General features: G+C 42.2%; 1 protein-coding gene across 1 annotated transcript in view; it reads left to right on the top strand.

Annotated features, from left to right (window-relative positions):
- The window catches only part of baiap2l2b (BAR/IMD domain containing adaptor protein 2 like 2b), a 79,383-nt gene that overhangs the window by 48,296 nt on the left and 4,865 nt on the right, over positions 1-26,222 (top strand). The window contains exons 7-11 of the mRNA XM_033965942.1: positions 7,896-8,027; positions 19,456-19,560; positions 21,335-21,437; positions 23,458-23,665; positions 24,790-24,849. Coding sequence (XP_033821833.1) covers positions 7,896-8,027; positions 19,456-19,560; positions 21,335-21,437; positions 23,458-23,665; positions 24,790-24,849 — 608 coding nt within the window. The remainder of the gene's footprint in view (positions 1-7,895; positions 8,028-19,455; positions 19,561-21,334; positions 21,438-23,457; positions 23,666-24,789; positions 24,850-26,222) is intronic.

Below are 26,222 nucleotides of genomic sequence, written 5' to 3' on the forward strand. Positions count from 1 at the left end.
GTGTAATCATTAGCATTAGCTAATGCCAATCTGCGTCCCAGTGAACACCACCAATCTTTCACGCACACACCACTTGGGCAAAGTGTCTTGCCTAAGGACACAATGACAGAACTAAGGACAAAATGACAGTTGGTCCGAGCAGGACTCGACCCTCCAACCTTCAGGTTGGGGGACCAAAGCTCTAACCACTGAGCCACTGTCGCGGAATGACTGCCACACTGTACAATCATGTACAGTGTGTTTTTAGTTTCCAGTGTGTGTTTGTTTACATTTTGAAGTAAAGTGTTTGTAGTGGACAAACTATTGTTTGGACTATATTTTATATACAAATATACATTTTATATTGTGTTTTTATATGATAAAAAAGTCTTGTCACTTATCCATTTTGTAGAAACAAAAGCTTATAACCTGACTTTAAATGAATCGATTGGTTTTAGAAATGTCTCATATGAAAGCTAAAACCCTCCCAAATTATGCTCAATATACTAAAATAAATTTGCCTCACTGAAGAAAGATTTATCATTTAATGAACACAGAAAGGTCCGATTTTGGCAAGACAAAAGTCTTGTCGCCTTGTCATATGATGCACCCAATCCTAGATTACAGCCTCACCTGTGATCAATTACTGATCAATCAATTAGTGGGTGTGTATCACATCAACTGCAACTTGACCTCTGACAACATGCCTGAGATCCACCCTGAGACCAAAGCGTTAATTATCAAGAGGCTGAAGACCAGATCCACTGCTGAGGTGGCTGACACCTTCAATGTGTCTCAGCGTCAAGTACAAAGAATAAGAAAAAGATCTGAAAAGACTGGAGATGTGACAAGCCCAGGTCCGGCAGACCCCGCAAGACAACTGCTCGGGAGGACCGTTTGTTGATTCGAAAATCCAAGGCCAGTTCCACTGCAGTAGAGCTCCACCAGGCCTGGTCACCTCAAGTCCCTGTGTCAACCAGAACAGTTTGTAGAATTCTGTTTCGAAATGGCCTCCATGGTCAAATCAGTGCACAGAAACCAGCACTAAACAAAAAGAAATTAAAAAACCGTGTGGCATTTGTCAAGGCCCACAGCCTGCTAAAAGGAAGGACACTGGAAAAGTGGCAGAAGGTGGATTTCTCAGATGAATCCACGGTTGAATTACATCACAGCCGCCGCAAATATTGCAGGAGACCTACTGGAGCCCGCATGGATCCAAGATTCACCCAGAAAACAGTTAAGTTTGGTGGCGGAAAAATCATGGTCTGGGATTACATCCACTATGGGGGTGTGCGAGACTTTTGCAGGGTGGAAGGCAATATCAATAGCCTAAAATATCAAGAAGTATTAGCTACCTCTTACATTCCCAACCATAAAAGGGGTCAAATTTTGCAGCAGGATGGTGCTCCATCGCATACTTCTATCTCTACATCAAAGTTCCTCAAGGTGAAGAAGATCAAGTTGCTCCGGGACTGGCCAGCCCAGTCACCAGACATGAACATCATTGAGCATGTCTGGGGTAGAATGAAAGAGGAAGCATGGAAGGCAAATCTTGATGAACCCTGGGAGGCATGTAAGACTGCTTTCTTTGCTATTCCTGATGACTTCATCAACAAATTGTATGAATCATTGTCGAACCGCATGGATGCAGTCCTTCAAGCTTATGGAAGTCATACAAGATATTAAATATGGATCTCACAGCACCACTACTTAATTCACTGACGTTATGCAACATATTTTTGTATTTGACGGAAATTATTTGTTTAATTTTCTGTAGGCAACAAAACTTTTGTCTTGACTAAATCTGACCTTTCTGTGTTCATTAAATGATCAATCTTCCTTCAGTGAAGCAAATAAATTTTAGTATATTGAGCATAATTTGGGAGGGTTTTAGCTTTCATATGAGACATTTCTAAAACCAGTCGATTAATTTAAAGTCAGGTTATAAGCTTTTGTTTCTACAAAATGGATAAGCGACAAGACTTTTGTCAGGGACTGTATAAATATACTGTAATAGATCAGCGGGGTGTGCAGATACAGATTCCTCTCAGTGTAAGCGTTCAGTAGAGCCCTCATTGATGTTTGTGGGTTGAAGCATTCAAAAGTTATTGCATTTTTTCCAAACGTCCTCCAAATGTCTCCATTTGGATAGGTGTGGAGAGGCCTGGACTTACTGATGATAAAATGAGTGTAAAACTCATTTTCATAGGTATTGACCTCAAATTTGAAATGTGAGTGGTCGACAAGATTTTCAGTTGAGATATGGTGTATTTTTGTCCCAAGCTACCTACTGCAGCTTTCTACACCTTCATTTTAACAAAACAATTTAGGCGAGGATGAGAAAAATATTGTTTATATGTGTTCCAAAGTGTATAAATGCTTACCAGACATACATACAGTGATTCTGACACCTGTGGGTAAAACTATAGGGTGTTACCCAAAACTTGTGTATTTACTACTGAGGGTTCAATAATGGTGTTCATTTTAATTTGGAGAGGTCAGAACGAAGGCAATTTCACCAAAATGACTGAATGTTAAGGGGTTAAAGTGCCACTGTGCCTCCAGATCTAAAACTGGGTAAAAAATAAACATTTTTAAATCCTTTTGTGCAATTCTCTTTTTTTAAGGTGCACTAAATTGTACGAACACTTTGATAGCACACAGCACTTTAAACATAGTGCTGTGTGCTATCAAAGTGTTCGTACAATTTAGTGCATTTAGTGCATATAGTGAAAGGTGCTGTTAATTTGGTAACAAACTTGGCTGTTTGTTACAAACTGCTTGAGCAAATAGTCCAACAGTCTAAGAACAACCTTTCTCAATGTACAATTGCAAGGAATTTAGGGATTTCATCAACTCCGGTACATAATATTATCAAAAGATTCAGAGAAACTGGAGAAATCTCTACACGTAAGCGGCAAGACTGAAAACCAATACTGAATGCCCGTGATCTCGATCCCTCAGGTGGTACTGTATTAAAAACAGATATGAATCTGTAAAGGATATTACCACATGGGCTCAAGAACAATTCAGGAAACCACTGTCAGTTAAAACAGTTTGTCGCTACATCTCCAAGTTCAAGTTAAAACTGTACCATGTCAAGCAAAAGACATATCAACAACACCCAGAAATGCTGCCGGCTTTTCTAGGTCTGAACTCACCTAAGATGGACTGACGCAAACTGGAAAAGTGTGCTATGGTCTGATGAGTCCACATTTCAAATTGTTTTTGGAAATCATGGACGTCTTGTACTGCGGGCCAAAGAGGAAAAGGACCATCAGGATTGTTATCAGTGCAACGTTCAGCATCTGTGATGGTATGGGGCATGTTAGTGCCCATGGAATGGGCAACTTGCACATCTGTGAAGGCACCATTAATGCTGAAAGGTACATGCAGGTTTTGGAGCAACATATGCTGCCATCCAAGCAACATCTTTTTCAGGGACATCTCTGCTTATTTCAGCAAAACAATGTCAAGCCACATTCTGCATGTGTTATAACAGTGTGGCTTTGTAGTAAAAGAGTGCAGGTACTAGACTGGCCTGCCTGCAGTCCAGACCTGTCTCCCATTGAAAATGTACGGCCCATTATGAAACGTCAAGTACGACAACAGAGACTCCAGACTGCTTAGCAACTGAAGTTGTACATTCAGCAAGAATGGGAGAGGATTCCTCCTGCAAAGCTTCAACAATTAGTGTCCTCAGTTCCCAAACACTTATTGATTGTTGTTAAAAGGAAAGATGATGTAACATAGTGGTAAACATGCCCCTGTCCAAGCTTTATTGGAACGTGTTTCAGACATCAAATTGAAAATGAGTGAATATTTGCATAAAAATAATAAAGTTTATCAGTTTGAACAAACTTTGTAGTGTAGTTAGTTCAATATGGGTTGAAAAGGATTTGTAAATCATTGTATCTTGTATTTTTTTTTTCAAGTTATACACAGTGTCGCAACTTCATTGGAAATGTCATTTTATGTGGCTGAAATAAAATAAAGTTAGACAACTAAATTTAGAACAGTATATTATATATTAGCAACATTTAAATATTTTGTTAATATATAATATACTTTTTTGTTTTGTTAATATATAATATACTTTTCTATATTGTATAATTTAAATACCCCTCCCAAAACCGCCACCTTAACGTGGTGGAGGGGTTTGAGCACCCAAATGATTATGGGAGCTATGTTGTTGGGGGCTTCATGCTCCTGTTGTGGTCACCCATGGCAAACAGGTCCAGGGTGACGGGTCAGACTAAGAGCGCTTCAGCCTTTCATGATGAGCAATTGATCAAGGTCAGCTACGTCGCCTGGACTGGCATTACCGGGGCTAAACCCTGGAGCCAGGCCGGAGGTGGGTGCTCGGCAGCGAGCGCCTTGTGCCTGGGGGCCTGGTCGAGCTCAGCCCAAAGGAGCGATGTGGGGCTGTCCTCTTGTGGACCTACCACTTGCGGGAGGATGCATGAAAGGTGGGTGCAAAGAGACCTGGGCAGCAGTTGAAGGTGGGGGCCTCGGTGACCGGATCTCCAGACAAGGAGACTGGCTCTGAGGACATGGAATGTCACCTCGCTGGGGGGGAAAGAGCCTGAATTTATGTGGAAGGTTGAGCATTACCGACTAGATATAGACGGCCTCACCTCTACGCACAGCTTGGGCTCTGGAACCCAACTCCTTGAGAGGGGCTGGGCTCTCCATTTCTCTGGCGTTGCCTGCAGGGAGAGGTGGAGAGCTGGTGTGGGCTTGCTTATTGTCCAGCTGAGCCGCGTCATGTTGGAGTTCACCCCGGCAAATGAGAGGGTTGCGTTCTTGTGCCTTCGGGTTGGGGACAGGTCTCTGTCTCTGTACTGTTGTGTCAGCCTTCGGGCCGAACAGCAGTACAGAGTACCCAGCCTTCTTGGAGTCCTTGGAAGAGGTACTAGACAGCGTACCGACCAGGGACTCCATTGTTCTACTGGGGGACCTCAATACCCACATGGTTAACGACAGTGACACTTGGAGGGGCTTGATTGGGAAGAACGGCCTCCCTGATCTGAACCCAAGCAGTGTTATTGGACTTCTGTGCTAGCCACAGTTTGTCCATAATGAACACTATGTTCGAGCACAAGGGTGTCCATCAGTGCATGTGGCACCAGGACGCCCTAGGTCAGAGGTCGATGATCGTCATCTGATCTCCGGCCGCGTGTCTTGGACACTTGGGTGAAGAGAGGGGCAGAGCTGTCAACTGATCACCACCTGGTGGTAAGTTGGATCCACTAGCAGAGGAGGAAGCCAGGATAGACCTGGCAGGCCCAAGCGTACTGTTAGGGTCTGTTGGGAATGTCTGGTTGAGCCCTCTGTCAAGGGGGTTTTCAACTCACACCTCCGGGAGAGCTTCTCCCTGGGGAGATTTGGGACATGGACTCCGAGTGGGCCATGTCCTCCACCTGTATTGTTGATGCGGCTGCTCATAGCTGTGGTCGTAAGTTTTGCAGTGCTTGACGCGGCAGCAACCCCCGAACCCAGTGGTGGACACCGGAAGTAAGGGATGCCTTTAGGCTGAAGAAGGAGCCCTATATCACCCTGGCTGAAGTCACCGAGGTGGTTGGCAAGCTCCTCAGTCGCAGGGCGCCTGAAGTGTCCAAGATCCGTCCCGAGTGCTCTGGAGTCTCTGGAAGTTGTGCGGCTGTCTTGACTGACACGTCTCTACAAAATTGCGTGCCAGTCGGGGACAGTACCGCTGGTCTGGCAGGGTGATGGTCCCTGGGGACCTGCGGGTGTGTTCCAATCACACTCCTCAGCCTCCCCTTAAGGTCTATTCAAGGGTACTGAAGAGGAAAATATGACAGATAGTCGAACTTCGGATTCAGAAGCAGCAGTGTGATTTTCGTCCCGGTCGTGGAACGCTGGAACAGCTCTATCGGGTCTTTGAGGACTCGTGGGAGTTTAGCCCAACCAGTCCACATGTGTTTTGTGGATCTAGAGAAGGCATTCAACCGTTTCCCTCGTGGTGTCCTTTGAGGAGGAGTATGGGGTTCCATGGAGTATGGGGTTCGCTAAAGGCTGTCCGGTACCTGTATGATCAGAACAGGAGCTGTGCTCGCATTGCCGGCAGTAAGTCAGACCTGTTCCCGGTGCATGTTGGACTCCACCAGGGCTGCCCTTTGTCACAGGTTCTGTTCATTGTATTTATGGACAGAATTTCTAGGCACAGTCAGGGGCCGGAAGGGGTCCAGTTCGGGAATCACAGGATCTCATCTCTGCTGTTTGCACGTGATGTAGTCCTGATGGCTTCATCAAGCCAGGACCTGCAGCAGGTGCTGGGATGATTTGCAGACGAGTGTGAAGTGGCTGGGATGAGAATCAGTTCCTCCAAATCCGAAGCCATGGTTCTCGACCGGAAAAAGGTGGCTTGCCCTCTCCGGGTGGGTGGGGAGTCTCTGCCTCAAGTGGAGGAGTTCAAGTATCTCGGGCTCTTGTTCACGAGTGAAGGAAGGATGGGAAGTGAGATTGACAGGCGGATCGATGCAGTGTCTGCAATGATGCGGTCGCTGCATTGGTCCGTTGTCATAAAGAAGAAGCTGAGTCGAAAGGCGAAGTTCTTGATTTACTGGTCAATCTACGTTCCTACCCTCACCTATTGTCATGAGCTCTGGGTAATAACTGAAAGGACAAGATCACAAATACAAACGGCTGAAATGGGCTTCCTCTGCCGGGTGGCTGGGCGCTCCCTTGTAGATAGAGTGAGGAGCTTGGTTACGCGGGAGGAGCTCGGAGTAGACCTGCTGCTGCTCCACGTCAAGAGGAGCCAGCTGAGGTGGCTCAGGTATCTATTTCAGATGCCCCCCAGACGCCTCCCAAGGGAGGTGTTCCAGGAATGTCCCACCAGAAGGAGGCCCCGGGGAAGACCCAGGACACGCTGGAGGGTCTATGTCTCTCGGTCGGCCTGGAAACACCTTGGGGTCCCACCAGAGGAGCTCGAGGATGTGTCTGGGGTGCTGGAAGTCTGGGAGTCCCTGCTGCCCCCATGACCCAGTTCGGATAAGTGGAAGATAAATGGATGGAAAATTTTATTAAAAGTTAAAAATAGGGAGAAAATTAGTATTTTATTACAAGAAGCTAAAAGTTGAATGTCTATCTAATATAGACCTAAGAATAAAAAAATAGCACTTTAAAATTACCAAAAAGTCAGCTGGGGCCACTTGTGGTGAGCAGACCATTGAGGTTGTGCCTCAGTGGACACAGCAGACAGCACAGGACACAGGTGGGGGAACCTCACTAACGTGCCTAACCTAACCACCAGGAAGTAGCCAGTGTCGCTGAAACAAAAAGACAGAAGGTTAATCGCACAACCCAGTTTGGTTAAAACCAGCTTACAAATAAACAAAATAGCAATTTAAAAAAAAAAAAAAAGGCAAAACAAAACAGCAGAAGCAAAATAACAAAAGCAAAACAGCAGCAAGTTTAGCTACCCTTTAATGTCAAGGAATGAAACAACCAGCCCTGTTTAAATAAATTTATTTTACTTTACAGTTTGCTAAAATATTTGGTTATAATTTTGGTCTGTGTCATCCTCTGCAGCAGATCTACTCTGGATTTGACTCCCATAGATCAACAGCAGAACAAAACAGGTCCACTAATGGAAACATGCCATTTAAATTAACTTACAGTTTTGCCATTTGTAAAGAGCCTTTTTCCGAGCTTGCAATTAAACCCCCCAAAAAGTAAAGGCATATCAGCAGCAAAGAGGCTGCCATACTGGAAGCAGGTGGTTTAAATAGTCTCTAACTAGGAGGGCAGGATCAAGGGTGGAGCCCACAGAGGTGCTTTCAAAGGCAGCACTTTAAGTAGATTTTTTTTTTTTTTCCTTGTGTTTGATTACTTCTTCCTCCACTGGAAATAAGAGGGTGAATGCCTTGTGTGTGTGTGTATGTACGCAGGAGAAGAGTGAGTACATGCAGTTCCTGAGGCAGAGCCAGCAGGAGATCCTAAAGGAGGAGGAACGGAGGTATCGGTTTGTGGCTGAGAAGCACTGTGTCCTCACTCAGTCCCTACTCTTCTTAATGATGAAGGTACCAAAGGACGACACAATGTTTTCTACATCCAGAAAGTTGGATTGTACCATAGAGGTTTGATGTCCTCGAGAGCATTCTCACCATTACAGTCAGTTTTCCATATTGATGCCGTTGCACTTTGACATGAAATATCCAAAAGGTGGATTCATAAATGTTGAACCTGACTATTTTTATAAAGGTATGTGGATGACATCACAACATTCCACATTTTTAGAATGAGTGGCAACATTATGTGAGCATCAATGGCAGTAAATGCTCAAAACATTAAATCTAAAATGTGAAGGAGTTCCTAAAGCTTAATACAAAAAAAATAACTTAAAAGTCTAAAACTCTGCTAAATATTGACTCCAAAAGAAGAAAATCAAGTCAACTGTAGAAAAACAGTGAACAGTGAAACCAGAGGGACTCTGCAGACTACAGGTGCATTCATCACTGATACAGACTTTGGGATCAGATACAGCTGAATTGAACCTTTCTCTGCTTAAATAAGATGTTTCTATTGTGTTGAGGATATTCATTGTTTTGGGATGAGTTGAAGTGCCCTTTATATCCTCCTATTGTTAGTGTAATCCCTCAGTCGTCCAGGTATGAGCTACAAAAGTTTTTTCGAGTGAAAACATTTTGCTGCTCATCCAAACTGTGCCTAAACGTCTTCACTCCAAAAACTTTTGTTTAGTTGACAGATTTGATTTTTTTCTTTCATGCCTAACAAGCTAGCTAAGCTTTGCACAGTCACAGCAACAACAGAGAAACTACTTTAATTTAGCATTTTGCTGTATAAAGATCATTTGAGCTACAAACAACAACACAATAGCTCCATGGACAAAAATTAGGCCAAAAAAAAAAACAAAGAAACACATTTTGTCTGTTGTGCTGCCTGTAGTTCTGCCTCAGTGCCACTCAGTTGAAATGTTGAGGAGAACTTTTCAAATTGCACAACCTCTATTTGTGACTTGAACCTAAATTAGAATAAATATTATTGCAACAGAATTCACTGGGAAAAACTAGAGACATGCGTGTTATGGTTCAACATAAAATACTGAATAACAACAGTAAACACAGACAATTATAAATGAACAAATAAAGCATGCATTAAACATAAGGTAAATACATTTATAGCTAGACTTTCATAATCAAATATATCAAAGTCATTACTTTTTTTTTTAGAACTCATTGTATTATACATTAATTTAATATATAATATAATATATTATAAGGCAAGGCAAGTTTATTTGTATAGCACAATTCGCACACAAGGTAATTCAAAGTGCTTTACAGAATAAGAAAGACATTACAATCACACAAATCAAAATATAAACAATCACCCAATCTGCAACTCTCTCACCCACTCATTTGCACCCTTTAAAAACTCTCTCTCGCACTCTTTAAACACTGTTTTGCTCAGTTTAAGAACTTTCCCATTACTTTAAAAAAAAAACAAAAAACTTTCCTGTCATTTCTCAAATACTTTCCTGTCACTTTACTATGTCTAATAAAAGTCCATCAGTCCATGTTTCTTTTGTCATCATAAAATTACCATTAAAGGAAAAGAGTGAAGAATAAAAACCTTTCAGTCGTATGCACAGCTAAACAGAACCGTTTTGAGCCTGGATTTAAATATTGTCAAAGTAGAGGCCTGTCTCACATCTTCAGGAAGACTATTCCAAGTTTGAGCTGCATAAAACTGAAACGCTGATTCCCCATAGTTTAGTCCTGACTCTGTGCACCAGCAGGAGGCCGGTCCCTGAAGTCCTCAAATTGCGAGATGGTTCATATGGCACTAACATATCAGAGATATACATTGGACCTAGGCCATGGAGAGACTTATACACAAGCAGAGCTGCTTTAAAGTCTATTCTTTGAGCTACAGGAAGCCAGTGCAGAGACCTGAGCACAGGACTTATGTGGTCGTACTTCCTGGTTCTAGTCAGGACCCGAGCAGCAGCGTATATTATATTATATTATATTATATTATATTATATTATATTATATTATATTATATTATATTATATTATATTATATTATATTATATTATATTATATTATATTATATTATATTATATTATATTATATTATATTATATTATATTATATTATAATATAATATAATATAATATAATCCTTTTACTTAATTTATTTTATTTCATTTCAGCTTTCACAAAGAAAGACATTAAAATCACAATATAACAAATAAAACATGAATAATCACATATAATCATCATAAAATTTACATTAAAGAACAAACATTATGTTTTTATAACATACCAAAACTTGCATGTATCGTGTATAACAATTGTAATATTAAATCCTGTGGTCTTAACTTCATAACTTGTGCTCCTGAGCCCCATCTTCTACTGTCTACTCCTTTAAATGCAAATTAATAATAATAACTGTAGTTAGGTATGGTAAGCATAATAATAATAGAACGCAAAAATATGTCTACAGAAGTTGACCAGAAAACAAAACACAAACCACACAGAGTATACAATAGGAAAAATAACAGTAATAAAATAAACATAAGTAAATAAATAATATATTTGCATCTTTTTAATGGCTCTCTATTTGTCACTATCCGCCCCCTCTCCACCGTACAGTTATCACTAATATTTTTTGATAGTAAGTCACGCTCCAGATCCAATGTTATTTATGCACTCTGCTTCCATTCTAAACTTCTGTTGTAGTAGTTTTCATTATAATTAATTATTATCAGTTTTTATTGTCTAGTTTACATTGTATTATATCTCTGAAAGTGAAAGTAAGATTCTAAGTGAGATTTACATCTGTTGCATTCAAGAGACAAGCTAGAATACATTTTACTCATCCTGAGTGGGGCCAGGTACAGTCAATGCAAAAATGTATGATTTTGTTCTAATACTCTATTGCTTGACATTTTTAGAAAGACAGTATTACTCCACTGCTTGTCATTTAATTCAACACCCAAATCTTTTTGCCGTATATGTCTTAGAGAAGGAAGAGATGACTCCTCTTGTTTAGCTAGAAATGTATAGCCCTTCAAAGATTTAAAATTTAACAGCATGTTGTCTAATTTTGAAACCACCATTGCCAAATTCTTTTGATTAATCAATGATTTGATTGATCAATGACGCATTTGTAAGAATTTATAAAAATCTTATGATATAAGATTAATGAATATAATGAAATAACTGATGAAACTGCATTAATCCAAATTTTTTCCAGGTTACCAACAACGATTTTTGGATTGAGCTTGGGAGGTCAGGGTTTGAGGATGGCAGGGGCCAACATTGATATCAATGTTCAAAGGCCACAGTGTTTTTTAACATCTTGCCAGGCACACAAAATGTTATACACAATATAAATCCTCGATATGGGAGGTAACATTTTCATATTATTAATAAATGGCAAAGAAGCCAATAGAGCAGGAATGTTCTCTCTCTATGAGTACTCAGTGTGTATTAAGCCAGCCTAATATAGCTTTTACTTGGCATGACCAGTAATACAATTGGTAATCTGGAAACTCCAATCCTGATTTATTTTTGGTTTTATTATAGCAATAACTGTTATGATCTTCACAATTTTTAGCTACGGATTAAAAATGGCACAACAAGAAGACTTTACTGTCCAGCCCCACATGTTTGAACCAGAATCTGACCCGGGGCACAAGATGAACCTTTGGAATATAGAATGAACGCTTCTCAATGGTTAGTTGGTTAACTTGTAATTATATACTAACAAAAATGCATTTATTGCCAGCTTGAAATAAATGGTTTAGTTCCTAGTGCATCAATGAACGATGTATGGATAATGCATGTTATTATAAATGAAATTGTCTGTGAAATTTGCTCATGCATTTTCAACTGTATTTACATGGTTGTCTTCTGTGAGAAAGAAATTGAGCTACAATTTAGTTAGCTAGGCTATATAATATTGTTAAATCAAATACGACTAAAAGTGATACATTTATAAAACTCCTCCATGAACCACATGTGCATAAGCGGTTTGTTTACAAGTGTGTACCTCACTGCATAGTCTTCAGAATATCTAAACAGAACATTTGATGTTACTTGCGGATCAAGCATGTCATTTTGGCTCATGTGTGGAATTCCTGTGGTTCATTTTGTTTATATCATGTCTTTAGGTGCACATGTGACAACTGCGCTACAATGCTGAAACTGAAGTGGAAAATATATGTGGTCAAGAAACCCCCAACATGTGTTCACTTTACAAAAAACTTGTTTTCAATTACTGAATATTAGGCACACACACATTATTGTTAATGTATTTGATAGGTGCAAACAAGAATGGAAGTCCCTAGTCAACCCACATGCACAGTAGACCATCTAGGATTTGAGCCTGTGTGCCTCAATATATTGTATACTCCCTTCAAAATGCCTGATTACTGCTGAGAGGAATGGTACAGTAACTTGATTTTTTGATTATGGTACCAATTTATTGTTAAACAAATGCTAACATTTACATTGGAAGTTCAATAAAATAAAAATATGGTAATGCACACTATATCAATACATATTTTAGTAGTAGTAGTTTACTGACACTGCAAACAGTCAGATGCAAAAATATTTAACAAGTATTGCACACTGCATAACTTTTAACTTTAGTCTCACTGCAAACACACCCCAAAATAACATTAAAAACATAAATAAAGAGAATAAGTATAAGTGTTGCGCACTTTATATATATATATATATATATATGTCCCCAGAGCTAGTCTCCATGTCCGGAGATCCGGTCGTCGAGGTCCCCGCCTTTGACTGCTTTCCGGATCTCTCCGCACCCGCCCCTCATGGCTCCTCCCGCAGGTGGTGGGTCCACGGGAGGACGGCCCCACGTCGTTTCTTCGGGCTGGGCCCGACCGGGCCCCGTGGGGAAAGGCCCGGCCACCAGGCGCTCGCTGCCGAGCACCCACCCCAGGCCTGGCTCCAGGGTGGGGCCCCGGTAACGCCAGTCCGGGCGACGTAACTGGCCTCGTTGTTACTCTATTCATGATGGGCTTCTGAACCGCTCTTAGTCAGACCCGTCTCCCAGGACCTGTTTGCCATGGGTGACCCTACCAGGGGCATGAAGCCCCCGACAACATAGCTCCCAGGATCATTCGGGTGCTCAAACCCCTCCACCACTTTAAGGTGGCGGTTCTCTGGCGTTGCCCGCGGGGAGCGGCGGCGAGCTGGTGTGGGCTTGCTCATTGCCCCACAGCTCAGCCGCTGCGTGTTGGGGTTCACTCCGGTGAACGAGAGGGTCGCGTCCCTGCGCCTTCGGGTCGGGGACAGGTCTCTCACTGTTGTGTCGGCCTACGGGCCAAACAGCAGTGCAGAGTACCCGGCCTTCTTGGAGTCCCTGGGAGGGGTACTAGACAGTGCACCAACCGGGGACTCCGTTGTTCTCCTGGGGGACTTCAACGCCCATGTGGGTAACGACAGTGACACTTGGAGGGGTGTGATTGGGAGGAATGGCCTCCCCGATCTGAACCCGAGCGGTGTTTTGTTATTGGACTTCTGTGCTAGTCACAGCTTGTCCATAACAAACACCATGTTCGAGCACAAGGGTGTCCATCGGTGCACATGGCACCAGGACACTCTAGGTCGGAGGTCGATGATCGACTTTGTTGTCGTGTCATCTGACCTCCGACCGCGTGTCTTGGACACTCGGGTGAAGAGAGGGGCTGAGCTGTCAACTGATCACCACCTGGTGGTGAGTTGGATCCGCTGGTGGAGGAGGAAGCCGGACAGACCTGGCAGGCCCAAGCGCATTGTGAGGGTCTGCTGGGAACGTCTGGCGGAGCCCTCTGTCAGGGGGGTCTTCAACTCCCACCTCCGGGAGAGCTTCTCCCTGATCCCGGGGGAGGTTGGAGACATGGACTCCGAGTGGGCCATGTTCTCCACCTCTATTGTCGATGCGGCTGCTCGTAGCTGTGGTCGTAAGGTCTGTGGTGCTTGTCGCGGCGGCAATCCCCGAACCCGGTGGTGGACACCGGAAGTAAGGGATGCCGTCAAGCTGAAGAAGGAGTCCTATCGAGCCTTGTTGGCTCGTGGGACTCCTGAGGCAGCTGATGAGTACCGGCGGGCCAAGCGTGCCGCGGCTCGTGCAGTCACAGAGGCAAAAACTCGGGGTTGGGAGGAGTTCGGGGAGGCCATGGAGGAGGACTATCGGACGGCCTCAAAGAGATTCTGGACGCCTCAGGAGGGGAAAGCAGTGCTTCACCAACACTGTTTACAGTGCGGGTGGAGAGCTGCTGACTTCGACTGGGGATGTTGTCGGGCGGTGGAAGGAATACTTTGAGGATCTCCTCAATCCCACTGTCACGTCTTCCGAGGAGGAAGCAGAAACTGGGGACCCGGAGATGGACTCGTCCATCACCCTGGCTGAAGTCACTGAGGTGGTTGGCAAGCTCCTCGGTGGCAAGGCTCCGGGGGTGGACGAGATCCGTCCTGAGTACCTCAAGTCTCTGGATGTTGTGGAACTGTCTTGGCTGACACGTCTCTGCAACATCACGTGGCGGTCGGGGACAGTACCTGTGGAATGGCAGACCGGGGTGGTGGTCCCTCTGTATAAGAAGGGGGACCGGAGGGTGTGTTCCAATTACAGGGGAATCACACTCCTCAGCCTTCCCGGTAAGGTCTATTCCAGGGTGCTGGAGAGGAGAATCCGACCGATAGTCGAACCTCGGATTCAGGAGGAGCAGTGTGGTTTCCGTCCTGGTCGTGGAACACTGGACCAGCTCTATACTCTCCATCAGGTCCTCGAGGGCTCATGGGAGTATGCCCAACCAGTCCACATGTGTTTTGTGGATCTGGAGAAGGCATTCGACCGTGTCCCTCGTGGTGTCCTTTGGGGGGTGCTCTGGGAGTATGGGGTCCGGGGCTCTTTGCTAAGGGCTGTCCGGTCCCTGTATGACCGGAGCAGGAGCTGTGTTCGCATTGCCGGCAGTAAGTCAGACCTGTTCCCAGTGCATGTTGGACTCCGCCAGGGCTGCCCTTTGTCACCGGTTCTGTTCATTATATTTATGGACAGAATTTCTAGGCGCAGCCAGGGGCTGGAGGGGGCCTGGTTTGGGAACCACAGGATTTCATCTCTGCTGTTTGCAGATGATGTTGTCCTGATGGCTTCTTCGAGCCAGGACCTGCAGCAGGCACTGGGGCGGTTTGCAGCCGAGTGTGAAGCGGCTGGGATGAGAATCAGCTCCTCCAAATCCGAGGCCATGGTTCTCGACCGGAAAAAGGTGGTTTGCTCTCTCCGGGTGGGTGGTGAGTCTCTGCCCCAAGTGGAGGAGTTCAAGTATCTCGGGGTCTTGTTCACGAGTGAGGGAAGGATGGAGCGGGAGATTGACAGGCGGATCGGTGCAGCGTCTGCAGTGATGCAGTCGCTGTATTGGTCCGTTGTGGTAAAGAAGGAGTTGAGCCGGAAGGCGAAGCTCTCGATTTACCGGTCAATCTACGTTCCTACCCTCACCTATGGTCATGAGCTTTGGGTAATGACCGAAAGGACAAGATCGCGGATACAAGCGGCTGAAATGGGCTTCCTCCGCAGAGTGGCCGGGCGCACCCTTAGGGATAGGGTGAGGAGCTCGGTCACACGGGAGGAGCTCGGAGTAGAGCCGCTGCTCCTACACGTTGAGAGGAACCAGCTGAGGTGGCTCGGGCATCTGCTCAGGATGCCTCCTGGACGCCTCCCTAGGGAGGTGTTCTGGGCATGTCCCACCGGGAGGAGGCCCCGGGGAAGACCCAGGACACGCTGGAGGGACTATGTCTCTCGGCTGGCCTGGGAACGCCTTGGGGTCCCACCGGAGGAGCTGGAGGACGTGTCCGGGGTGAGGGAGGTCTGGGAGTCCCTGCTTAGACTGCTGCTCCCGCGACCCGGCCCCGGATAAGCGGAAGAAAATGGATGGATGGATGGATATATATATATTTATATTATAATATAATTTTTTATTTATTTACTTTTTTTTTTTTTTTTACTTTAGTCTCACACAACTCTAGAAACAAATAAATAGAATAAATAAGTTATTGCATGCTGTATGTGGACACAGGCAGTGGAATAGGGATCTGTAGCATTTCCTGGACAAATGGAGCTAGCTCTGGAAACATCTCTTCGAAGATCAGCTTCAGGATGCCGTCAATATAATCTGCAATAATGGCCAATCATCTGTTACTTTTTTCCTGTTTATTGAAAGTTTTAAATATTCTATTTATAATATGTCTGTATTTATATTTTCTTGCTGCTTTATAAGTTATTTGTGATATTTGATAATTGTTGTTTTGCATAACTGTAATTAAAATATACGTCAAAAAAACTACACCGTTAACAGGCATTTTTGATAAACTATATGTGTTGGCATTTTATGAATGGGTTTGACTACATGCAATAACAAAAAATATATAACATTTCTATACAACTATTGTCTCAGTCTTGTTCCTGTTAGATCTGAGTGCTGCTTTTGACACTGTGCATCATGGGATCCTCTTAGAGAGACTAGAGGACTGGGTGGGCATTTCTGGTATGGCATTAAACTGGTTGAAGTCCTATCTAGAAAACAGTTTCCAATGAAATTGGAAAATGTGTCTCAGATAAAATGTCCCTGACCTGTGGGGTGCCCCAGGGGTCAATCCTGGGACCCCTGTTGTTCAATCTCTACATGCTGCTGTTAGGCCAGTTAATACACAGTAATAATGTGTCTTACCACAACTATGCAGATGGCACTCAGATCTATTTCTCACTGGCAGCAGGTGAATATGGACCAGTGGATTCACTCTGCCACTGTGTCCAACAGATCGGTGTGTGGATGCAAAACAACTTTCTCCAGCTAAACTCAGACAAGACTGAAGTCATCATCTTTGGCCCACAGAAACAGAGAAAGTGTTAGCAGTCACCTCCAGACTCTCTCTCTAAAACCTTCAAATCAGGCTAGAAATCTAGGGGTAATAATGGAATGAATAATTGAACTTGAACAGCCACATCAAATCAGTAACATCTGCAGCTTTTTACCACCTAAAACGCATTGCAAAAATCAAAGGTATAATGTCATATCCAGACTTAGAGAGATTTATCCATGCATTTGTCTCCAGTAGGTTGGACTACTATAAAAGCCTGCTCACTGGCTTCGCCAAACGAGCCTTAAGACAGCTGCAGTACATCCAAAACGCTGCTGCTCGGGTCCTGACAAGAACTAAGAAGTACGAGCACATAAGTCCTGTGCTCAGGTCTCTGCACTGGCTTCCTGTAGCTCAAAGAATAGACTTTAAAGCAGCTCTGCTTGTATATAAGTCTCTCCGTGGCCTAGCACCAAACTACATCTCCGAAATATTAGTGCCATATGAACCATCTCGCACTTTCAGGACTTTAGGGAGAAACCTCCTGCTGGTGCTCAGAGTCAGGACTAAACATTGGGGAATCGGCATTTCAGTTTTATGCAGCTAAAACCTGGAACAGTCTATCTGAAGATGTGAGACAGGCCTCTACTTTGACAATGTTTAAATCCAGGCTCAAAACAGTTTTGTTTAGCTGTGCATACAACTGAAAGGTTTTTATTCTGCACTCTTCTGTTTTAATGTTAATTTTATGATGATTATTTGTGATTATTTATGTGTTTGATTTGCGTGATTTTAATGTCCTTCTTATTCTGTAAAGTACTTTGAATTACTTCGTGTACGAATTGTGCTATACAAATAAACTTGCCTTGCCTTTTTAAGAGATTTGTAATTGGAACTTTAACTCATCAGGCACCCCTGACAAAATAGCCAGTAGCCATTAGGTATTCTGCTTTAGGAGTGTTTGTTATGCACTATATTTTGGTGGACACATTGTAACATCAAAACAGAGGAAGAACGAATGTTGCCTATCTATGCTATTATTATTAGCTGTTCAATGCATAAAGTATTTAAGCAACATTTGACATAGCAGCTTATGTGTTCATACAACTCGCATGTGGTCACTTGGTTGGACATTTGGAAAGAGAGTCTCCATTTACAAATATTTACATGTTTGTGTAGCTACTCGTAGAGTTGCCATCTCCTCCACTGAAAATACATATGATGTTTTCCACCTAGTCTGTGATAACGGAACTGACTCCCGAAGACCACAGTGTTTATTCTTCATAGTGGTTCAAACATAGCGTTACACATTAAAACTAGTTTTAAATACTCCCAAATCCACTTGTGTGACCAACAAGTAGCCTGCGCGTCATGGAAACAAGCGATTAACCTAGTGTGCTAGAACCTTACTAACCTTTTAGCATTTTTAGGTGGAAGATAATGAAATTAAAATACAAAAGGCATAATTGTCAATTCTGTAATAAATCCACAAAGTCACAAGAACGACTTGATGCAGGTAGATATACAAACAACACAATGACAAATAGCGTTATTCATAGCTAAGGCTACAGTAATAAACCACAAAGTCACATCAACTTATACAAAACTATTAATCATTATTTTGGTGTAATTTTTGACTTACCACATCAATTAGATAGATAGAAAGAAATGATCCCTCTATTAAAAGGAGCTTCTCAGCAAAACCTTCAGTATACTGGCGCAAGTTTATGAAGCATTCCTGCTTGAAGTGGTGTGCACATACAAAAAGCACCTTGAGCACATTTCTAGTTGCTAAAATAAGTTATCCAAGTAGTTGGCCAGTGTATTTAATGCAATCAACAACCAAACACCTAGCTTTATCAATGTACAGTTTCTTCACCGTGTTGAGCTTGGACTACAAACAAAAAAAACAAGATGGTGGACTCAGAGAGCAGTTAGACTTAAGTTATTGAGCTTGTATAGCCTTGTATGGATTTTTCCACTGAAAATCAGTGACGTAACAGATTGCTGAAAATGAATACGGCATATCTAAACTGGAATTGAAAAGTGTCTATATAGATATAAAGATATCTTTGCAGCAACTGGAAAGTTTCAATTGAGCTTTTCTGAGTTAATACAGACCCTGTATACCCAGGAAAAGGTATCCAAGAGCTAAAAATGTTGATTTAGTATATGTGTCCTAAAAGAGAAGAGTACAGAAAAAAAATCTTCATATCATATCATAGTCGTATGCACAGCTAAACAGAACCATTTTGAGCCTGTATTTTAACATTGTCGAAGTAGAGGCCTGTCTCACATTTTCAGGAAGACTGTTCCAGGTTTTAGCTGCATAAAACTGAAACGCTGATTCCCCATGTTTAGTCCTGACTCTGGGCACCAGCAGGAGGCCGGACCCCTAAAGAGTGTGAGATGGTTCATACAGCACTAACATGCCAGAGATGTACTTTGGTACTAGACCATGGAGAGACTTGTACATAAGCAGAGCTGCTTTAAAGTCTATTCTGTCTTGATAGTCTAGTCTACTTTCTTGATAGAATAAAATGTAAAGGCCAATGGCCATCCATGTGACTATGTGCTTCCCCAAGACTTCATTAGACCCACTGCTCATTGCACCTTCTTCCAGACAGGATCCTCTCTCCATCAGAAAGCAGATGGATGGAAGCAGAAGGTGAACGACTCCAAGAATTCTCGGCCCAGGACTCCCAATGTTGTGGAGCAGGAGGCGCAGGTAAGACATGGCAGTAATCAGTGTCTCAGTCAAACATCATTCATCTTGTAGAATCTTTTTTTTTTTTTTTAATCATTACTAATATTTTAATCGTACCTTGTTTTAAAATTTAATTGAGTGTACCTTTCCACTGATTAACAACATCGTAACCTTTAAACTATCATTGAAAAGATCAATGTTATTTGTCCTGACACATGAAAATATATCTGTAGCATAGACAGTATGTATAAATGGACAAAGCTAACCTGCTAGCCGCATTCAAAACAGGAAATGAGCATGGGCACATTTCCAGCTTCACTGATTCTGGTCTGGTCTGAAAATATTCATATTAACCCGCTCTATATTATCCTGGTGTTTTTATTTTGCAATTGTGTCCGTAAATCAAGATATGAACATTAATAACATAGAAATCAGGCACCTTCTTTCCCCAAGATCACTCCTGCTAGCGTTAGCAACAGGTTTGAGTGACAGCATTGCTAAGCAACCACTCCCTGCTAAACCAGCAGTGAGGGCAGGAAGGAGCGTTACCTTCAACAGCCTTGCTCTGGATTGGCTCTTTGGTTGCTATGATACTCATGGTTGGAATTCCAAATTTGGAACTTGGCTTCTAATTGGCCCCTATAATTTGAATTTATTCATTGTGTTTTTATGTTGCACTTTATCACCACAGCCAGTTTTTAGTTTGTGAACTGTGTTCTCAGGCGATAGCAATAAAAGTCTTCTGTTTCTGATTCTAACTGCAAACCTTGATGAGCTTTATCAAACACTATCACACTCACTTTGGCCACTATATAGTCTATCATCTATAGTTAAGGTCAAACCATGTGTCCTCTCAACGGTGCATGAGGTTCCCTCTGACCTGTTAGTTACACCTCTTTATTAGTTAGTTTCCCAAAGAGCTTTTGTTGCTTTTTAATCTTGTGGTAAGGTTTCCAGTATCACACCACATGTACACAATGGCCACTGTGACTGAGAGGCCTGTTACAATAAAAACTATATTGACTTATCGTCCAATATATGAAAGCAATAGTAATACATTTTGGGGCTCAATGCTTATTGTGTCTAAATTTTTTACATTATATTTAAAACTAGTGAGGTGGGGTATTTTTATTGTAATACAATAAGATAGGGTTGTAAAAGGTTGAATACATAACTTTTATGGCTAATCATTGACCAATAATAGTACATTATATGTTGCAGCTCAGGTCTTTCAATGATATTGCCTATTAAAAAATGGTTCACTGGAATTATCTTACATTATTGTTATTGTATCTGTGGCATAAAATAGTTATCGTTTTGTCGCAATATATCTCTGATAAATTTGGTATCGTGACAAGCCTACTAAGATGACTGACAGGTAAGCACTGAGTCAAGATAGAGAGAGAGCATGAGAGAGAGGGTAGTGAGAGACAAAGAACACTGCTACAGCTTATTGAGAGCACAATCTTGTTTTATTATGTTATTGTGTCTGTGACAGTTTGCCAATGCTGTGGCACTGGTCTTGTGCACTCAGGGAGAGAGTGCAAACAAAGAGACATCTAGCCCACTCCATGTAAGGTATCATTTGTGTAACCAGTGTCAAAAACAGACAGATTTGAATAGGTTTACAGTCCTGAGTAAATTAGCCCTGTTTCTGACTAAAGAGTGAACATGTGGTGAACATCTTGGTCCATGGTCACTGTTGCACTGCTCTGTGTATGCCCCCAGAGATGCATTTCCTTTAATTTCATACAAAGAGGGATTCGATTCAGAGAAGGTTATTTTTGATTTGTAGCTCCAGTCGTCGGTGAGCTCTCTTCTTCAGGCTGTAGCCAGAGATGAGGACATGTCGTGGGCCAAGCGGGAGCAGCAGGCACTGGGTAGAGTGCCCTCTAGAGGTAGGACATATGCAATTACGACATCTACTTACAGATACGCGTTAATTACCTGCTGTATGACACAGACGTGTTCATCTATTGGGAGTGAACCTGGATAACTCTAGGCTGTCGCAAATCACACATATATGTTTTGTTGTTATAATCTTTAAAAAAAATTACAATTTTAAATTTAAAATAATTTTAAAAATCTAAATAACATAACATAAAAACAGTGAGAAGTGTCATAAAAACACATATTTTAAAAATGGTTCCATGTTCAGTCACTACTTCATTTTGGTTAATACTTTGTAGGACCACTTGCTGATGAAGACATACAGTAAGCCAAATAAGTATTTGAACACCCAGTGATTTTGAAAGTTCTCCCCCTTAGAAGTCATGGAGGGGTCTGAAATTTTCATCACAGGTGCATGTCCACTCTGAGAGACAATCTAAAAAAAATAATCTGGAAATCACATTGTATGATTTTTTAAATAATTTATTCATATGTTACTACTGCAAATAAGTATTTGAACACCTGTCAGCTAGAATTCTGACCCTCAAAGACCTGTTAGTCCACCTTTAAAAAGTCCACCTCCACTCCACTTATTATCCTAAATTAGAAGTGCCTGTTTGAGGTCGTTAGCTGCATAAAGACACCCATCCACCCCATACAATCAGTAAGACTCCAACTACTAACATGGCCAAGACCAAAGAACTGTCAAAATGGACAAGAGACAAAATTGTAGACCTCCACAAGGCTGGAAAGGGCTACGGGGCAATTGCCAAGCAGCTTGGTGAAAAAAGATCCACTGTTGGAGCAATTATTCGAAAATGGAAGAATCTAAACATGACTGTCAGTCTCCCTCGGACTGGGGCTCCATGCAAGATCTCACCTCGTGGGGTCTCAGTGATCCTAAGAAAGGTGAGGAATCAACCCAGAACTACACAGGAGGAGCTGGTCAATGACCTGAAAAGAGCTGGGACCACCATTTCCAAGGTTACTGTTAGTAATACACTAAGGCGTTATGGTTTAAAATCATGCATGGCACGGAAGGTTCCCCTGCTTAAACCAGCACATGTCCAGGCCCGTCTTAAATTTGGATAATCCAGAGGAGTCATGGGAGAAAGTCATGTGGTCAGATGAAACCAAAATAGAACTTTTTGGTCTTAATTCCACTTGTCGTGTTTGGAGGAAGAAGAATGATGAGTACCATCCAAAGAACACCATCCCTACTGTGAAGCATGGGGGTGGTAGCATCACGCTTTGGGGGTGTTTTTCTGCACAAGGGATAGGACGACTGCACTGTATGAAGGAGAGGATGACTGGGGCCATGTACTGCGAGATTTTGGGGAACAACCTCCTTCCCCAGTTAGAGCATTGAATATGGGTTGTGGCTGGGTCTTCCAGCATGGCAATGACCCGAAGCAAACAGCCAGGATAGCCAAGGAGTGGCTCTGGAAGAAGCATATCAAGGTTCTGGAGTGGCCTAGCCAGTCTCCAGACCTAAACCCAATAGAAAATCTTTGGAGGGAGCTCAAACTCCGTGTTTCTCAGTGACAGCCCAGAAACCTGACTGATCTAGAGAAGATCTGTGTGGAGGAGTGGGCCAAAATCCCTCCTGCAGTGTGTGCAAACATGGTGGAAAACTACAGGAAATGTTTGATCTCTGTAATTGCAAACAAAGGCTACTGTACCAAATATTAACATTGATTTTCTCAGGTGCTCAAATACGTACTTGCAGCAGTAACATACTAATAAATTATTTAAAAAATCATACAATGTGAATTCCAGATTTATTTATTTTTTTAGATTATGTCTCTCACAGTGGACATGCACCTAAGATGAAAATATCAGACCCCTCCATGATTTCTAAGTGGGAGAACTTGCAAAATCACAGGGTGTTCAAATACTTATTTGCCTCAATATATATATAAATTCTGTAACTTCAAGCCAAAATTGAGTATCATATTGTTCTTTGTTGTTGAAAAGGATTCCCATGACCTCACTTACTCACATGCTTATTGTGCTCTGCCCCTCCAGCACCCTCTCCTGTCCCGAGCCGTGTGCGCTCCAGCTCAGTAGGCGAGTCTCTGGGTCTGGGCACTGGCAAAGTCATGAGAGCTGTGGTGTCACATCCCTCCTCCTCTAACCCCAAACTGCTGCCCTTCTGTAAGGGAGAACTCATCACTGTGCTGGTGGAGGAGCCTCGCAATGGGTGGCTCTATGGGCGCATCGACAGCAGCCTGTGGTAGGAGCCTGGCTAATCAGGAGTCTAAAACACACAACTGACTATCAAAAAGGTGCCAGGATGTTTAGGCTAATTGTATCTCCATGTTAATAATGGGGTATATTAACGCAGCACCAAGTAACATTTTTTACTTATTTAATGTCTTTGAAAGTCACTCTGGTGGTTACAAAGGTGATTTTGTGGTGTTTGAAGGGTTTGATTCCCCAGCTGTCTCTGAGCGGAAAAGCCAGAAATGCAGTCTGTTCTCATTCTTGCGATAGACAAATTGCTTTACGGCACTTCAGTATACACACAGGTAACAGAGCTAATGTCTAGTGTTCATTCGTGAGGTGTCAGCTATGGCACAACCAGCTAAAAGACAAAGAAAGCCTTTGTCCGAGGAAGCAAGAAAAAGAAAACCTGAATGGGTCAGGACCAGCAGTCACACATGAGTCAGTCTGGGGAAGGCATTTGAGGAATGGTGAGAGTTCAAGGAAAGAGAAGGGTGCAAGAGTGAGGCAGATCTGGCCATGTTGTTATAGAGTTATTAAGGCTTATATGCATTACTTGCAGTATCATTGATCTACTTATGTAATTGGTATAATGTTTGCTTTAGTACACTGTTACATCTGCAGGCAGGATATGTGCAGCTTGTGTCACTTGTTGTCAGTGCGTAAACTAGAGCGATGTGCAAATTTAGCCCTGATGTGCAATCTGTCAAACAAGGTAACGCATTTGCACATGATACAACCGCTCATCATGTTGGGGTTATTTCTGTAACAGACTGGCGTTTCATCATCTTGCATCCTCACAAGTGACCTGTAGGGGGAGTGCTACCACTAAACATATTGTGTTTGTGTTTGCTATATAGTTTAATCTATGATAATCATGGATCATTATGTTATAATTTGTGCATTTTAAATCACAATATTCTTTTAAAATGACTTAATAAAAGAAACAAATCTGCTGACTTCCGTGTAAGCTGACATCGTTTTACACGTATATTGTCATTTAAAATGTGCAAAATATAACATAATGATCCACGGTTGTCATAGATTATAACTATATAGCAGACACAATCACAATATGTCTGCTTTAAATTAAAATAAATGATTAAACTCTAACTGGGATGTGTCCTTCTCCAGTCAGGGCTGGTTTCCTGCAGCATACGTGGCCGCCGAGGACCTTTCCAACGCTTTCAGCAGGTACTTTTGTCACACATTTAGTCCTTAACCCTATCAATTTAAATTCAGTTTATGTTTGCAGAAAAAATCACAATAGAAGTCACTTTATAGCAGTGCTTCTCATTTATTTTCTATCATGCCCCCCCCCCCCCCCCCATAAAGAAGAAAAAATTTCACACACAATGAATTATTGAATATTATTATTAAATAATTATTTATTTTATTATATTATTATTATTATTGTTTTATTTTCCCCTTATTTGAACTATACATATTGTTGGAACAACTGATTGAACCATTTGATACTGAAAAAATAAAATAAAATAATGAAATGTAATTAAATATCAAATAAAAAAATTATTAAAATTAAATAAACATCAAATGAATAAATTAAAATTAAATAAATATCAAAATAATACATTAAAATTATATAAATATCAAATTAAAACAAGCAATTTAGCAATTTGGTACGCCACCTTATATGATGCTGACAGTGCTCGCTGGTTTAAGTGACATTCACAAAGCGGGATGATTGTTGGCAATATTTGGCACGTTTACGCTGAAAAAACTCCAGCGTCTTATCAGCATGACTGAGGTGTAATGAGGTGGCGCCTTAACTTATTTGGCTTCATACTGTTCGCTGCCAACTTTTTCAGACACAGCAGACACCGGTCTGTCCTCGTGTCCCACGGGAGTCACGGTGAAGCCAAGTGCTAAATACGCTTCATCAGACTTCCTCGTCTTACTTTTCGGGTGACTTTCGTGTGTCTATCTTCGCCTTTCCTTTTATCCCTGTTAAAATGTTTTCCATAGTGACTCTTTAGCAAAAGTGTTTCTTGTTCACTGCACTGTGTCACGATCTGTTCGCACGCTCCTGTTCTTTGCTGTGTGCGCGCTGTGTACGCGCTATCTACAGTATCTACAGTGTCATACGCGGAGTCATCCGCGCCCCTACTTTGTATGTCTTTGGTATTGCTATTGAATTTCATGTGAAGTAAGCTGAAGATGTTTTAAATGAAGATGTTTTAAATAGTGCCATATAAATAACCTCCCTTGAATCGAATAATCTTTTGTTGATTAACTGATAAATTAATTTCATTCCAAGCAAAAATTCAATTGCACAGCCCAGATTCATTCAATTCATTTTATTTATTTTATTTTTGTAACGCCCAAAATCACAACAACAGTTGTCTCGAAGGGCATTCACGTTTTGGTTGATGGGGGAAACCGGAGTACCCGGAGGAAACCCATCCAGACATGGGAAGAAACATGCAAAACTCCACACAGAAAGGCCTGGGCGACCCAGGGATCGAACCAAACCTTCTTGCTGTGAGGCATGAGTGTTGCCACTCAGCCACCGTGCTGCCTACACACAAAAACAAACAGGAAAATCA

Source organism: Periophthalmus magnuspinnatus, chromosome 1, assembly GCF_009829125.3.
Source record: "Periophthalmus magnuspinnatus isolate fPerMag1 chromosome 1, fPerMag1.2.pri, whole genome shotgun sequence".
Lineage (NCBI taxonomy): Eukaryota > Metazoa > Chordata > Actinopteri > Gobiiformes > Gobiidae > Periophthalmus > Periophthalmus magnuspinnatus.